Below are 14,717 nucleotides of genomic sequence, written 5' to 3' on the forward strand. Positions count from 1 at the left end.
ATGATTTCTGCCTTCAGCACACAGTATCAGCTGTCTAGGTATTTTTACCACCTGTATCACAGCAGTATTTGAGCATACCACATACCAACAAGAGCTTTCCCTCACCCACTGATTCCAACACATGAAGTGGAAGGAGTTTTTTCCCCATTGTAATGGATTATAAAGGAAGCCTTTGACCTGTGGGTGTGTTTAACATTTCATGGCAACTTTGCTCGTGACCATTCCAAGTTCCACAGTCAGTGGCCCGATCCCAAGAAAGCGTTGTCCCCCTCATATTAGTTCCATTGTTTCTGCTGAGGGCAGGTCATCCTTTCAGAGGTAAGGGAGGATCTAAGTTCCTCGGGCCCCACACCAGTGGACTTTGTCCAGGATCAGGAAGGAGTGTGAAGGGGAGTCAGCGTGGAGTCTGAAATACATGTTGTAGATAGAGTAGGTGGATTGCCGAGGTCTTTCAGCCTTTTAGAACTACAGCTTCTACCCTCATTCTAGATGAGGCTCCTGGATTTTGAACTGAGGGTTGGGATCCATCTTGCCCATCTACACAGTCTAATCAGCTAGCTGACTCCCACTCCTCAAACTGGCCTGCAAGATTTCTGTTGACCACTGAAAAGACCAGCAGAAGGATCTGCAGACGGCGACCCTGAGGCACTGTACACCGTGTGTGGACGTTAACAAAACCAGGCAGCTCTCATGAGCTGAAAAATCTAATTGCAGATTGAATTTAGTGTTGAAAGCTCACCCAACAAGTAATTTGATATAGCATCTAATTCAGTATAGGTGCAAGGGGCAGACAAGCACACGTTAAAGGTAAGTTGCCATTTCTTCAACCCTGTGGATGCTGGCACATTCACAACTATCAGCCAAATGAAGGATTAAGACAACTTTTATACATGGTCTCCAAAAAGGACAACTGTGTGAACAGCTGCAGCGCCTCAAGGTGGATGAGAGAGATCATTTCACTGAGTGATTTGTCCATCCCTCTGGGCCATCCACCTTTTCCTTTTCTTCCAGAAGAGCCCAGTTTCTATTAGTACTAAGGAAATCTCAATGATATTTTTCTCTACACATCCTAAAAAAACAACACTAAATTCAACAAAAAAAACTCCAAACAAACCCCTGAAGGTTTTACATTTTGACTCAACACCTGAGCCACTTCAATAACTACTGTCTCTTACATAGTGGGGAGCTGAAAGTTTTACTATGTTGCCAACTTTCTCAATATCTTTTTTTAAAGACCCAGCTGTTGAAATCATATGAATACACAACACTGTCAGTTTTCATTTAAAATTAAATACAATTTCTAGCCCTTAGAGCTGTGGAGGAAAGCTTGAAACCATAAAGCAGGTGCCACCTAATGGTTCAGAAACCATAAAACAAACAAGAACCAATTTAAAAAAAATTAAGTCAATCTCAATTTTGGGGGGCCTGGCTCATGATTTTGGAATGCTTATGGTTAGAAATACTGCATTGCTCTTAATTCTCCCTCAACTCTATAATTAAGATGACAGAGTTTATTATGAGAGAGGAATGGAAACTGGAACTTTCATTGCCCCAAACAGTAGCAGCTAAGTTTTCAAAGTGAGTCCTTGATTTTGAAATGTCTCACTTCTTGTTGCCCAGTGTGAATGATGGTAGCCAGGGCCTTCTTTTTAGAAGTGTTGTATATAACTCCCATTGATTCCAACTGGAGCCGTAGGGGCTCGTTTATCTGAAATATCAAGCCCACAATGTTTAAAGTTGAGCACCCAAAACCAAAGAACTCAAAGTCAGTGGTTATTTTTGAAAATTTGGGCCTAGAAATGTATCCAAGTTGAGTTGGTTCTTCTTTCTCCCGGCATTGGTAACTGCAGGGTTACCAAGTAGTGGGAGAGGTCTAACCTGCTGCTACTGACCCAGCTCTGCAGTGCGATGGTGGAGACAGGCTGGTAAACACCACAACATTTTAACTTAGTCCATTTTGAGTGTTTGCAACAGGTGTCAGCTTGGCAGCCCTGAAGGTAGAGATTGAAGTCCTCTGTTTATCCCTGGCTTGGGCAGTAGCAAGACAGGCTTCTCCCACATCTCACTGCCAAACCTGTTCTGGAGAGGCCATATCTAAACAAGACGGGATAGTTCAGTTTTCAAATCCATTTGGTTCCTGGCCTCTCTGAGACTGGCAAGAAATGTATCTCATTGTGGTATATTTAAAAAACTTGAAACAATCACTTTTCAGGGTCACTCTCCATTGGATTTCTTGCTCCCTTCCAAATACAGGAAAGCCGCTGAGGAGCTAAGTAACCTGCAGTTCTTCATTTCTGATATCCCAGCACCACCTTGTGGGGACAAGTTAGTATGAAAAATATAAAAAACAGAATCCACTCCCTAACATTCAGCAGGATCCAGGAGCTTCATGTGATCGTGACTGTTTGCTGAAGAGGGCGGAAGGAGGCACCACCATCTCTCAGGCTCCCTGTTGTGAAAGGGGAAGCATTAAGGTCACCTGCAATGAGCACCTTTAGTAGTGCATATAAATGTGTCTAACATGTCACGCAGGGTTCATGGCAAAGTCTTCAAAAGGAGACAGGAGCATCAGTGCTGGGTCTTAAGAGAGTAAAGGGAGCAGGGAGAGGACCAAACAAGGATAAGGCTGTCTCAGGAGGCGCCAGAGTATTAGCAGGGACTTTTTCACGACTCCCTCACCTCCCAATCCCTATGCACCCCCCCTCCCCCGCATGGGTATCTGCAGCCAACAGAGTTTCCCCTTTTACGGCAGAGGAGAAAAAACAAACTGGTGCAGCAAGTTGTTTGGAAGGAACAGTTGCTTTCTGTTTTTTAATAAAATGTACAAAGTAATAAAGTCTTACATGAGGCGATACAACAGAGCTGTTACAGAGATGACTCTGAGCTTCCCGAGGGGCCTCACAACACAAGACGGAGGCAACCATGTCTGACCAGCATTGAGTGGAAACAGATGAACATTGACACAACACACAGACCCACCTTGCCCCTACCCACGATCCCTCCCCACAACCCACCCTCCCCACCCCCACACCGATTCCTTCTGAATAACCTGCCTAGCTAGTTCGTTCATGTCACTGTCATCCCAGCTTTCTCCGCCCCCTCCTTACAATGCAGCATCACACAAGCACTCAACACGTATATTACAGACTCTTAACTTAGTGACCTGTCAGATTTGCATGCATGTAAAAATGAAAGAAAAAAATTAAGGCTATGCATAAACAGAAACCAAAGCAATATTTTTAAAGCTAGGTAGCAAATAGCGTTTGTGAAACATAAGGCTTGAGGCTTATTGATTCTTCAGCTCTTAACGGTTTTTAATTGCTTTTCCTTCTTAAATACCAATGTACCATTTTCCCCCTTGAATATTGGTGTTTCCTTCTCTGCTTAGCTGCTTAACTCAGGGAGGTTATATTGGAGCGGCCTCCAGGGGGCGCTACAATGCGCTTGCTGGCTGAACGAACACCTTCGTCGACCTGGGTACCTGAAATTAGGACATGACCACAAACAAAGGGAGGGGAGAAAGGGAAATTAGACAGTTGTGGCTCACAGGCCAACCAGTCAGGAGGTCTGTGGTCTCTGAGAAGGTCCCTACATGCCTCACTGGGGGCAGATTGTTCTTAAGAGACCTACCCTGCTGCTTCTTCACTTCCCTGTTCCTCCTTTCAGTCCAATAGTACCTCAGTGCCCTCAGGCAGCCAGCAGCTGCAAAGACCTCCCTGTGGAGCCTCCCCACTGGAGCTGCGCTGTCAGGAGTGAGGGACTAGGAGGCAGTAGCAGGTCTCTGGCATTTAATCCCCTTTTAAGTCTGCACGGGAAAAGGGGCTCGGGCAAGCTCCAGCCATCCCCCATCTAGAGGCCCCTCCGTGCAGCAAGCCCCACAGACTGGCAGGGTCAGCTCTCCCCAAGTCATCACCACAACTGTTTGTATGAAATCTAACCCCAGTCCCACCCTGTGCCCAGCCCTCTGGAACCTGGTATCACTGGGTTCTCCAGTCCATGAGTACGCAGCACTTTGCTGCACAGAGGCGGCTCCCACTCACCTGACAGGCTGAATCCAGACTGATGGAGATTCCTGACGGGAGGCGTCTGCCGGGTGGGGGATCCCCTGGTGGAGCCTGCAGGGGTTCCGCCTTTAGGCGTGGCTGTCAAATCGAACACGGGCCCATCATACATGCCTCTGGGCACGGCATGCATCTCGGCCATCTGTTGTGAGAGAGAGGGCAGGGGAAGCAATGACGCTGCTTCTCTTAGTTACTGAGAGCACTGGCACTGGGAAACCGGGATTCCCTGAACAGCACAGGAAGCCCCTCGATCTTCCACAGCCCTCATCTGATTCAAGGCCACCATGCCTACTGCTGAGGTCTGCAGTGCTCTCCCCCACCTCACAGGGCTTGCTGTGCACCAGACCTCCCCAGCACAGATGCCCACATTCCTGCTCCCTCACACTTCCTGTGTGACCTTGGGCAAATCCCTTAGCCTCTCCATGCCTCAGTTCCCACCTGTAAAAGAGCCCTAGGTCCAGTGCAACAGGCAAATCCTTCACTGTGGATTACTGCCCCCCTTGATGGGGAGAAAGGTGTTTGCCCACTCCCCAGCCTCGTAGCCTTCACTTTCTTCAGTTCCCTCCAGACTGGCCTTCCCACCATGTACAGCAACTTACGAGCTGCTGTGCAAACAGCCCAACATGCTACCTCTGCTGGTTGCATATACCAAACATGCAGGTCTACACCCTTCGATGAGGCACCAGGGCCCAGCTCCTCCCCCATTGATTTCTGGTTTGAAATACACTAACCGGGCAGCACTCAAGGGGCACAGTGACCAAAGCAGGAGAGTCCACTACTGGGGAAGAGGGCGACTCAGGCATGCAGCCTCATTGGCGGTACCATTACAACGATGGGAGTACAGCACGTGCACACACTATGCCCCTAAGGAAGTTGCAGTGTTTTCCCACACCTACGGGACTCATTCTCCTAGCCGGGTCTCCTCAACGCCTTACCTTCCTCCTGGCTTTAATGCGCTTGTAGACATAGTCTGCAAAAGGACTGCAGGGAATGAAGCGCCCAGCTCCCTGTGTCACATGAAGGTTGCCATCCTCCAGCATGATCTTCCCCTGGCATATGACAACCAGCGGAGCCCCACGCAACTCCATTCCTTCAAAGATGTTGTATTCAGCTGCCTGAAGCACACGGGGAAGGGCAACAGGAGCATGAACCCAGGCATTCTGCACCAGAGCCTGGCCAATTGAGATGATGTCCAGACTCTGTCACTAACCAATACTCACACTGTGTACGGCCAGAGACTGGAATAGCCAGGGGTGTGAACAAGGACTGTGGCTAAGGACTAGAGCTCCAAACTGGCATCTTCCCCTGCTATTCAGGTGAGCATAGAGGTCCACCAGTAGAGCCCTGCGGTGAGCCCAGGCCTGGAATACTAACTAGGGGAGTTACAGGTCAGGACAGAGGGGTGTTCGATGCTGTATTCAGGCTCAGAACTAAAAGAGCAAGAGGTGCTGCCACTCAGCATTCAGGAGAAGCATGCCCATCTCCTAGAGCCAGGGGCTGAGTGGTCTAACTCTGCAATCCAGGACCGAGTTACTGTCTTACATCCAAGTCTCCTACCTGGCAGTAACAGAGCAGATAACCTTATCATGCTGGCCAGTTACGCCAACCACCTCCCAACACTCCCCAGGCCAGCAGCTGACTTACTGACTGGTGGCTTTTGGCTGAGACAATCTTCACTGCATCAGGATCCCATATGACCAGGTCACTGTCCGACCCCACCGCTATTCTCCCTTTCCGTGGATACATGTTGAAGATCTTGGCAGCATTGGTGCTCGTCACTGCCACAAACTGGTTTTCGTCCATCTTCCCTGTGGCCTGTTCAGATATAAAATGGGCGGGTCCTCAATCTAATTGCATTCATAGCTCCACAGTTCAGTAGGATCATGGGGAGGGAGAGGATGGTATCCAGGGAAACAGTATGCCCCTTGTGTGAACTGTGAGAACAGAAATTTAACGAGTCCAGACTAAAATGTCCACCTCCCTTTAAAGCTGGTAGGATCGACTAAAGGTCAGCCACTGAAGCCGAAGGGGAAAACCCACTCACTGGAATTTGTTTAGAAAGGAATATCCCTGCATTAAAAATTACCTGGCTTTTGAAAACTGATATAAGGGGAACAAACAAGCTAGGTGAAACCTGGAGTCTAGCAAGCCTTGGGTATATTTCCCTTACACAGATAACAGTAATACCCAGCTCTTATACAGAGCTTTTTATCAGACACTCTCAAAGCCCTTTACAAAGGAGGTCAGTAGCATTATCTCCATTTTACAGATGGGGAAATTGAGGTGCAGTGCCTTGCCCAAAGTCAGCCAGCAGTCCACTGACCAAGACAGGACTAGAACCCAGCTCTCCTTGATCCCAGTCCAGTGCTCTATCCATTAGGTCACACTACCTCTCAGCACCGCTGCATGGTTCACAGGTCCTGGCTCCTCACCATCAATAGGGTGCAGTGGGGGCAAAAGACATATCTGGCTTCAAGACTAAGCTTGATAAGTTTATGGAGGAGATGGTATGATGGGATAGCCTAATTTTGGCAATTAATTGATCTTTGACTACTAGCAGTAAATATGCCCAATGGACTGTGATGGGATGTTAGATGGGGTGGGATCTGAGTTACTACAGAGAATTCTTTCCTGGGTGTCTGGCTGGTAAGTCTTGCCCACATGCTCAGGGTTTAGCGGATCGCTATATTTGGGGTCAGGAAGGAATTTTCCTCCAGGGCAGATTCGCAGAGGCCCTGGGAGTTTTCTGCCTTCTTCTGCAGCATGGGGCCCGGGTCACTTGCTGGAGGATTCTCTTGAAGTCTTTAAGCCATGATTTGAGGACTTCAATAGCTCAGACATAGGTTAGGGGTTTGTTACAGGAGTGGGTGGGAGAGATACTGTGGCCTGCATTGTGCAGGAGGTCAGACTAGACGATCATAATTGTCCCTTCTGATCGTAAAGTCTATGAATGTGCTCCACTCCCCCCATAATTCGCTCTCTCATTCCTGCCTCCTTGGCTTATGTAAACCTGCCATTGAGAAAGATGTCACCATGCTCAGGACCATGCCCCCCTCCTCTGGGGGGCCTGGATGAGTTACCCTCCCCTGACCCCAATCCATTTCTTACCACTGCCTTGTCCCAGATGACGGACATCCGCTCCTCGATGCCATTGGTCCCTTCTGGGATTGCTGTGAAGTTGTCCTTCCCAATTGCTTTCTGTGCGGTGCTGAATGTGCAGTGAGCACTCCCCGAAAGCTGCAGGTCGCCACTGGTCGAGTGGGGACAAAAGGGTTAATGTAAGACGTTTTGTTGGCCTCAGGCACGATGTGCTCCAGTGTAAATGGAGAAGAGGGTTAGGGGTGACCTCTATGCATGGGAAGACCCTGATTTTGTCTGTTTCCTTTCCCCAAGTCCTGTATCTATGGCCTTTCTACTTTGGGGATATCCCTGCATTTTCCTATGTAGCCACAGCCAAAGCCACTCAATGGACCAGCCTTTGGTGCAGTGCAGAGTCTTGTGGCCCGAGCACACCCGCTGCAGAGGGTGGAAGCCACACTGGGTGGCTTGTAACAGACAGGATGGAAAACTGAGCTCAGACATTGCAATTAACCCAAAATGTGGTTAGTAGCCCAGCCCATGGGGAAAGTGCTATGGGATCTTTAATATCCACAAGTGGCCAGGAGCTTAGCTTTATGGTACATCTGAAAGAGCCAACCCTGAAAGATGCTCACCCCCTTAGTGGATCATCAGCACTATACTGGGGCACAGACCTCACTGGAAGAGTCAAGTCTGACTGCCTGCCGAAAACAGCCTCATCCTAGGCCTTACCCCCTTGTCTCTGGCGTCTCGGGCAGCAGGCACAAAAGCGCCCTCCTCTTGGACATGCCAAGATTATCTCCATTCTTGTAAATGTGCCATATCGCTGCATATGTGACATCTCCAGCAAAAGTAACCAAGCCAGGAGGCTTGCTTCAAGCCCATTTCATCTCAGCTGTTCACAGAAACTTCATTATTATTAGATTCCAGGTCCCTAAGCCTGTTTAAAAAGCACCCCCAAAGAGCTTGCAGGGAATGAGCTGCGTGCTCTAGTCTGGTATATTTGTGTGTAAAGACACCAGAGGGCAGCAGCAAGCACCTCTAGTGACCGAACCAGCAACTGCATATAGTTCTCTGGAAACTTCCTGTCTGCTGGGTATTCAGGGAGTGGAGAGGATGCAGAATAATAATGAAGTCATCCTAGTGGGGTGGGGGACAAGGTGGAAGGAAACAATCCTCAAAGCCATGTCTAATGATAAGGAGGAAAAGTACAGGGATTGCTGGGTTTCCAGATGGACTGGCCGTGAATCTGAAAAGCACAGAGACACAAATACGCTGAGCCTTGTGCCCTTGGTCTGGGCCTAGGAACCTCAGTTCTAATCCACTGATAATCTCTATCTCCCCTTCACAATTTCTGCCATATGTCTGACCTACTGCCCACACAGAAACCCAACCAGACGACAAAACATGCTTCCTAATTGCCACCAGCTTTGTACCAGGAGAAGAAAACAAGCCAAAGAGCCCAGCTGGGATGGGAGCGGAGATTCCTTTCATCTCTGGTTGAAGAATCCTACAGAAGAATATAAGGGGCTGCACACAGAGGAAATCAGTGCAGTCTGGGACAGGCACATGTGGGTCCCAAGGCTCTTCATACAGTTCTCCTTTTGGTCAGAGGCAGGTAAATGCAGTGCTCTTGTGAAGGGAGCGGTTAATAAGTCTATACAATGGGCTCTGCACACTTTTCCACAACCCACTCAGCAAATGCACCTTAAATCTTGATCTGCAGCTATTTCATTTCTGGGACCTCAACGCAGCTCTGCCAGTGCACCTCAGTGCTGACCTTGGGCACATGCTGCTAACCCAGTCTTAGAGCTGCCCAGGCATCACGAAGTAGCCACTTCCACTCCTGAACTGCAGCAGCACCCCATTATTTCAGACATGCCCCTCCATACAATGCTAGCAATGCAACTCAATCCTGGCCTGCAGTCTCCTGTTAACCCAGTTTTGTGCCAATACACAACTCTATCTACACACCTCATTCCTGTTCTGCAGCCCTGCTTATCCAGTCCAAGGTTTTTCTTCAGTTAACACAGGAATCAATACCATTGCTTTGAATGGTAAATATCCTCCACTGGCTAACAAGGACCAGCCACCATGTATATAGTTAAATATACAAACACTGGGGTAAAGCCTTTAACTTCCTACATGATGGACAGATCTGGGTAGCAAATGCCCAGTGGCCGTGTGCACTGTGTGTTGTCGCAGCAGCAGTCACTCCAAGTTGATAATTTTGGCACCATCCTTCATGTAAAGCGTTCTTTTCAACGGGGCCCATGTGAAAACAAGGGGACTCAGATTGTTATTATTTGCTCAGTATTTTCAACATGGCAGAACAGGAGTTGGAGAATCCAGCAGTTCATTCTGCATCCTACAAAGCCTCTCCCTTTTACTTTTAGAACTGTTAATCCCCTGGATCCAGATACCCCAGAACTTTGGGGCATTTCGAATATCAACCCCAGTTTTGCAACTTACAACTCAACAAATAGTCCAGTGCTTCCACTCTTCCTGCTGTGCCTCGCTGCTGAGTCCACAGCCCCCTCAGTCACTGGCCCATTCAGAGTCAAGGTCCCCCTAAACAACCCCAGACCCACAGCAGTCTCAGGTTCCTGGGATGGAACTTCACTGGCACAGCCCCAGCAATTTCTTCAGTGCAATTCTTGTGGGGAAAAGGGAGAGGTTTTCTCCCACTGCAAATCACCCACCTGGCCAGTAAGGAGTTGATGTAGTCGGGGGTTGTTGGGTCTGGACTCAAAGGTGGAGAGGTCACAAATGCAGCAGCCTTGGCCCAATTCTTGCTCCAATAGTGTGTCCCATCTGTGCCAAGACTGGCTGTGATAGGCTCACCAAACACCACATTCCCTGTAGAGAAGAGAAGAGGATTATGAAATTGGACCTTTAATGGACAGATCACTTGGTTCATCTATTTTGATTTAGGATATTGGCCTGTGTGGATCAGACTGGGAGTGACCCCAAGTGGGAATGTACGGGGGCAGGGAGAGCAAGCAGTATCTACTCTTTGCCTGTGGCACAGGTGCCAGGCATGATCCTGGTCCTGCCACTCAAGGACCTGGGGTCTCAGTTGCTGGGGTGAAAGCCCTGTGGGGTCAGTGACGGGAAAGGAAAGAACTTTGGGGACAGGCGATGCCGGGAACACCCACTGAGACAGCAGAAATCACGCTACTCAGGTTTATTGAGTCCCAACTTCGTCTGCGTATTTTCAGCTCTTTGGTACAGAGGCTGCATTTTCCCTTCATTTGTACTCAACACACTGACGCCACTCAGCGACCAACAGCATAAGTGTAGGAATCCTGTTAGCTGGCTGCATACCCTTTGTGCCTGTTGCCTTCATATCTAGCCCCAAGAACAACAGCCACACAGCTACCAGAGTGACTGGCACCCTAGAAATACCTGACAGGAGTCAGGAATCCCAGTGGACGGCAGCAGGGTGCTCTATCTAGAACAGATCTTGCAATGCAAGCTTCCAACCTGAGTCAGGTACACACAGTGCAGCTTGACACACCAGGCGAAGGGTCAGACCTCTCAGGGTCTGTTCAGTTTCATCTGCCTCATGTTCTCTCTCCCCCACTCCTCCCTCTCTGCACATTTCAGACAGGTAAATATTTACCAAACACCATCAAAGTTCTGGCCACCTCTGCACTCCACAGATCCAGTTTCGTCACACTGATAACAAGCCGGAGTGGGGGCAGCCAAAGTTTTCTTCTCTTCCCAACCTCTCTAGACCTGTGTAAAGGCCCCAGACAGCTCAGACACATGGAGATCTGCCTGCTAGTGTGAGGGGTTGGCTCAAGCGAGCCAAGCTTTTCAAGTGTGTGTGTGTGTGTCTGTGTCTCTCTCTCTCTACTCCCTGTCAAAGACAGTGCTGAGGAAGGTGAGATGTGCGTGCCAAACTTGGACAGACAAAAGGACAATGGATACAGATATTGTATTTAGCATCTCTAGGGAAGGAGTTTTCCTCCAGGGCAGATTGGAAGAGGCCCTGGAGGTTTTTCGCCTTCCTCTGTAGCATGGGACACAGGTCACTTGCTGGAGGATTTTCTGCTCCTTGAAGTCTTTAAACCACGATTTGAGGACTTCAATATCTCAGACATAGGTGAGAGGTTTTTCACAGGAGTGGGTGGGTGAAATTCTGTGGCCTGCGTTGTGCAGGAGGTCAGACTAGAGGATCATAATGGTCCCTTCTGACCTTAGTATCTATGAATCTATGAAAACAAGGGAATGGTGAGATTACTAATGCACGTGTGTGTACACCCCTCTGTGGGGTGGGGGAGTCACCTCTATCTGCCAGGAGCATCCAGCCTGCCAGACGGGGCTCCCCACACATCTAAAAGGCCTGATACCTGAATACAGACACCCACTGAAAGCGCCAGCACATCAAAAGGCAGCCAGGGGATATTTTTAGCAACACAAATCACTTGCACATGGACGATACGCCTCTGCTTGGCAGAGAGAGCATTTTATGGTCGGAGATAAACTCTGGTATTTAAACCAAACCCTCCAGCCCTGATGTGCTAGCAGCTGGCACGCAACCAGAGTCAGCTCCAGATGGGCCTGGTACAGAGGGGCATGCATCAAACTAGCCCCATATTAGCCAGAAAAACGCGCAAGCCAGAGATTCATCCCATGATGGATTTCAAGTTCTGAGTCAAACTTGGTCTCTCACTCATATGCACACTCTAGAGCAGCAGCTGGCCAGCTAAGTGCACAGAGACCATGGTGAGGGGCCCAGTTCAAGACCATGGGCAGGCTGGATGTAAGTAAGCAGGGATGCAGTCGTTTTTCTTCTACCCCAATTGTTTCCTGCTAAACCCAGTTTCACGCAAGGGGCATGAGGACTCCAGGATACCCCCACTTAACAAAAGTCCTGAAAAACCTCACAGTGGCTGGGTGACACTTGGGGAAGCAGGAGGCATTAATTTAAATTAACTCAAGGGTTGTGTCTCCTTGCTAGCAACAAACATAGGCCCTCTGCAGAAGGTGTTCCAGCTACACACACTCGGGGCAAGGAGGGTGATCTGAGACAGCAGCCACTCACCTTTCTTCCTGGCTTGCGAGATGAGGTCAGCAGCACTCTTGCTCATCACTTTGGTCACATACAGAGGGCAGTTGGTCTGGCTAGCAATGGTGATGGCACGGAAGACGGCTTCTGCCTCCAGCTGGAACATAGCAGCGACACAAAGGTTGCAAACAACACATAGGGAGGAGTCGTCACCAACCACCCCACGATGTGGTGAATCCCACCATGCTGTGTCATTTCACTGGTCACGGGTGCCCTCTCTCTTAACCTCACCATAAGATCACCCTCTCCCATCAGGTTTCAACAGGCAATTCCAAGGTCTCCATATAATGGGGACAAGTGCCTATGAAGATGACCAATTCTGTCTCATTGTTTCCTTGTGCTCCCTGGCTGGTCACTCTGTATCCACCTTCTGTCTCTTATCTCATACTCAGAATGTAAGATCTTTGGGACAGTGATTGTCTTTTTGTTCTGTGTTTGTACCGCACCTAACACAATGGGGCCCTGGTCCACAACGTGCTCCTACTACCACAGTGCAAATGATAAACAACAAGACGATCAGAATGAGATCATCTGAGGCTGAAGTCTTGTAAAAAAAGCTTGATAGATCTGAGTGCTACAGAATCGATGCCCAGCCCTGAGTCACAAACCCCAGCTTGCGTTTAATCTAGATCCAGATATTTTGCTGCTCTCCATCCAAATTCACCAGCTTCTCAGCCCATCTGAGCTTTTAATAATATTTTCAAGCAGGCTTTTAATAATATTTTGCACTTATTATGGTATTTCTTATCCATATAGCTGAAAGAGATTCCTATAGGGAGTATGCATCATTATCCTCATTTTACAAAAGTGGAAACAGAAGCAGAGACAGGTTAGCTGACTTGCTCAAGGTCATAGAGCAAATCAGCAGCAGGATCATGATTTCTGGCTTCCAGTCCAGTTCCCTCTCCACAGGGCTGAGTTGCTACCACAGGCTTCATCATGCATTTATTTTAATATTAAAGCTTGGTTGTCTGTGTGGGCAATTCGCAGCTGGTTATTTTGCAGGTAGTTCTGCTCCTGTCTGAGTCTATTTGTGCTGTTACTCTGCTATTGGCTACTTCAGCCTCCAAGATTATCAGCCCTGGACTTTTATATCTTGTTTGCTGTTGTAACGGTGAATTTTCAGTATTTCAGCATGAGGGATATCTTTAAAGAATTACATCATCCCCCTTTCAGCCCGACTTCATTCCAAAAAGCCTTCCAAGATCTTGGTCAACAGTTTGGCTTAAGGCTTCAGTATTAAAAAAAAAAAAAAATTTATGGAAAAGAAAAAGAAACCCCAAACCTTAAAAAGGCAAGGGTACCAATAAGCATATAATACAAATTCCCCTGGGGAACTAGAGGTTGCCTTCTGCAGACAGCACTTCTTGCTGAATCACCCATTTATGCAAACCTGATTTCTCCCACAACTGGAAAACTGAGCAATGCACACAAACCCATTACGCTATTGTCCTTATGGTTACTGGATTCAACAAAAATGTTTCATATGGGTGGTAAAATGGTCCTTGGGGGCATAGAATGAAAAATGTGAGGAAGAAAATATTATACAGTATACAAACTTCTAAGTGTGTGTAAGTCCTTATGCAGAGATGGGTCAACCTCAGCCATTAAAAAATATTCTTACCCACTGGATATTGCAAACCACTGGGATGACATTTTGGAGCAGTTCACTGTGTAGTATCAAATGATCACTGACATGACACCCTTACATTTCAACCCTCTTCCCCTCACTGGTGATTATGGTGAACATTCCACACACACAGCTTGTCGCACTCTAGATTGACCTTTCAAACTGCAATGATACAGGACAAGCAACAACAAGCTCCAAGGAGTCCCCTGGTTAACTATTCCTAGGAGCAATGGTTCCAGAACAGTAGGATGCCTTCACAAACCATAGCCACAAACAATGGGTCTAGAGCACTTTAAGTGTGTATTATGGGTCAGGCGGCAAGGGATATTTGTTCCGAGAACCCTTGTGTCTATTTTTATTTCCAGCCTAACAAATGCTTACTAGCTTGTCATGAGGTTGTACTTCTGCATGTAACATGTTTGCACGTGCTAAATGGAGCTCCAAGAGCAGAGATACCTGAAACCCTGTCACAGAGGAGCTGTGCTTGCAAACAAGTATAACTTGGTCTGTGTATATATTTTCTAGGTACACAATCAGCTTAATCACCTACTCCCTCTTCCCCTCCATCTTGCAAAATGATACTAAGGGTGCTACTTCTGCTCCTATATCATCTGGCTATAAGATCAGATGTGTCCTGAACATCCATTTGCTTATGCTAACCTCAGCCAAATACTCAACCCTTTCCCAGTGGGTCTGGATGCATGAACTATTTCTGAGCATTGGTTCCCATGATGAAGGCAGCAAGGGAAAGACCTTGAGAACTAAACCTTCAAAGCAGCGAGGAGAGGAATATTTAGCTTCATGAGTCCCATTTAGGTCAAGGGGAGCCATGCAGTTAAACCCCGGCACAACAGATACTCATTGGTATTGG

The 14,717-nt window shown here is 48.0% G+C and overlaps 1 protein-coding gene across 3 annotated transcripts in view; it reads right to left on the reverse strand.

Annotated features, from left to right (window-relative positions):
• Positions 1-2,780: 2,780 nt before the first annotated feature.
• DPYSL3 (dihydropyrimidinase like 3) overlaps positions 2,781-14,717 on the reverse strand; it is a 71,373-nt gene continuing 59,436 nt past the window's right edge. For all 3 annotated transcript variants that reach the window (XM_048860507.2, XM_048860505.2, XM_048860506.1), the window contains exons 8-14: positions 12,193-12,313; positions 9,842-9,998; positions 7,170-7,311; positions 5,706-5,876; positions 4,997-5,176; positions 4,041-4,203; positions 2,781-3,481 (exon numbers count right to left, since the gene is read on the reverse strand). In XM_048860507.2, coding sequence (XP_048716464.2) covers positions 3,393-3,481; positions 4,041-4,203; positions 4,997-5,176; positions 5,706-5,876; positions 7,170-7,311; positions 9,842-9,998; positions 12,193-12,313 — 1,023 coding nt within the window. In that variant the 3' untranslated portion in view covers positions 2,781-3,392. The remainder of the gene's footprint in view (positions 3,482-4,040; positions 4,204-4,996; positions 5,177-5,705; positions 5,877-7,169; positions 7,312-9,841; positions 9,999-12,192; positions 12,314-14,717) is intronic.

This window comes from Caretta caretta, chromosome 8 (assembly GCF_965140235.1).
Source record: "Caretta caretta isolate rCarCar2 chromosome 8, rCarCar1.hap1, whole genome shotgun sequence".
Lineage (NCBI taxonomy): Eukaryota > Metazoa > Chordata > Testudines > Cheloniidae > Caretta > Caretta caretta.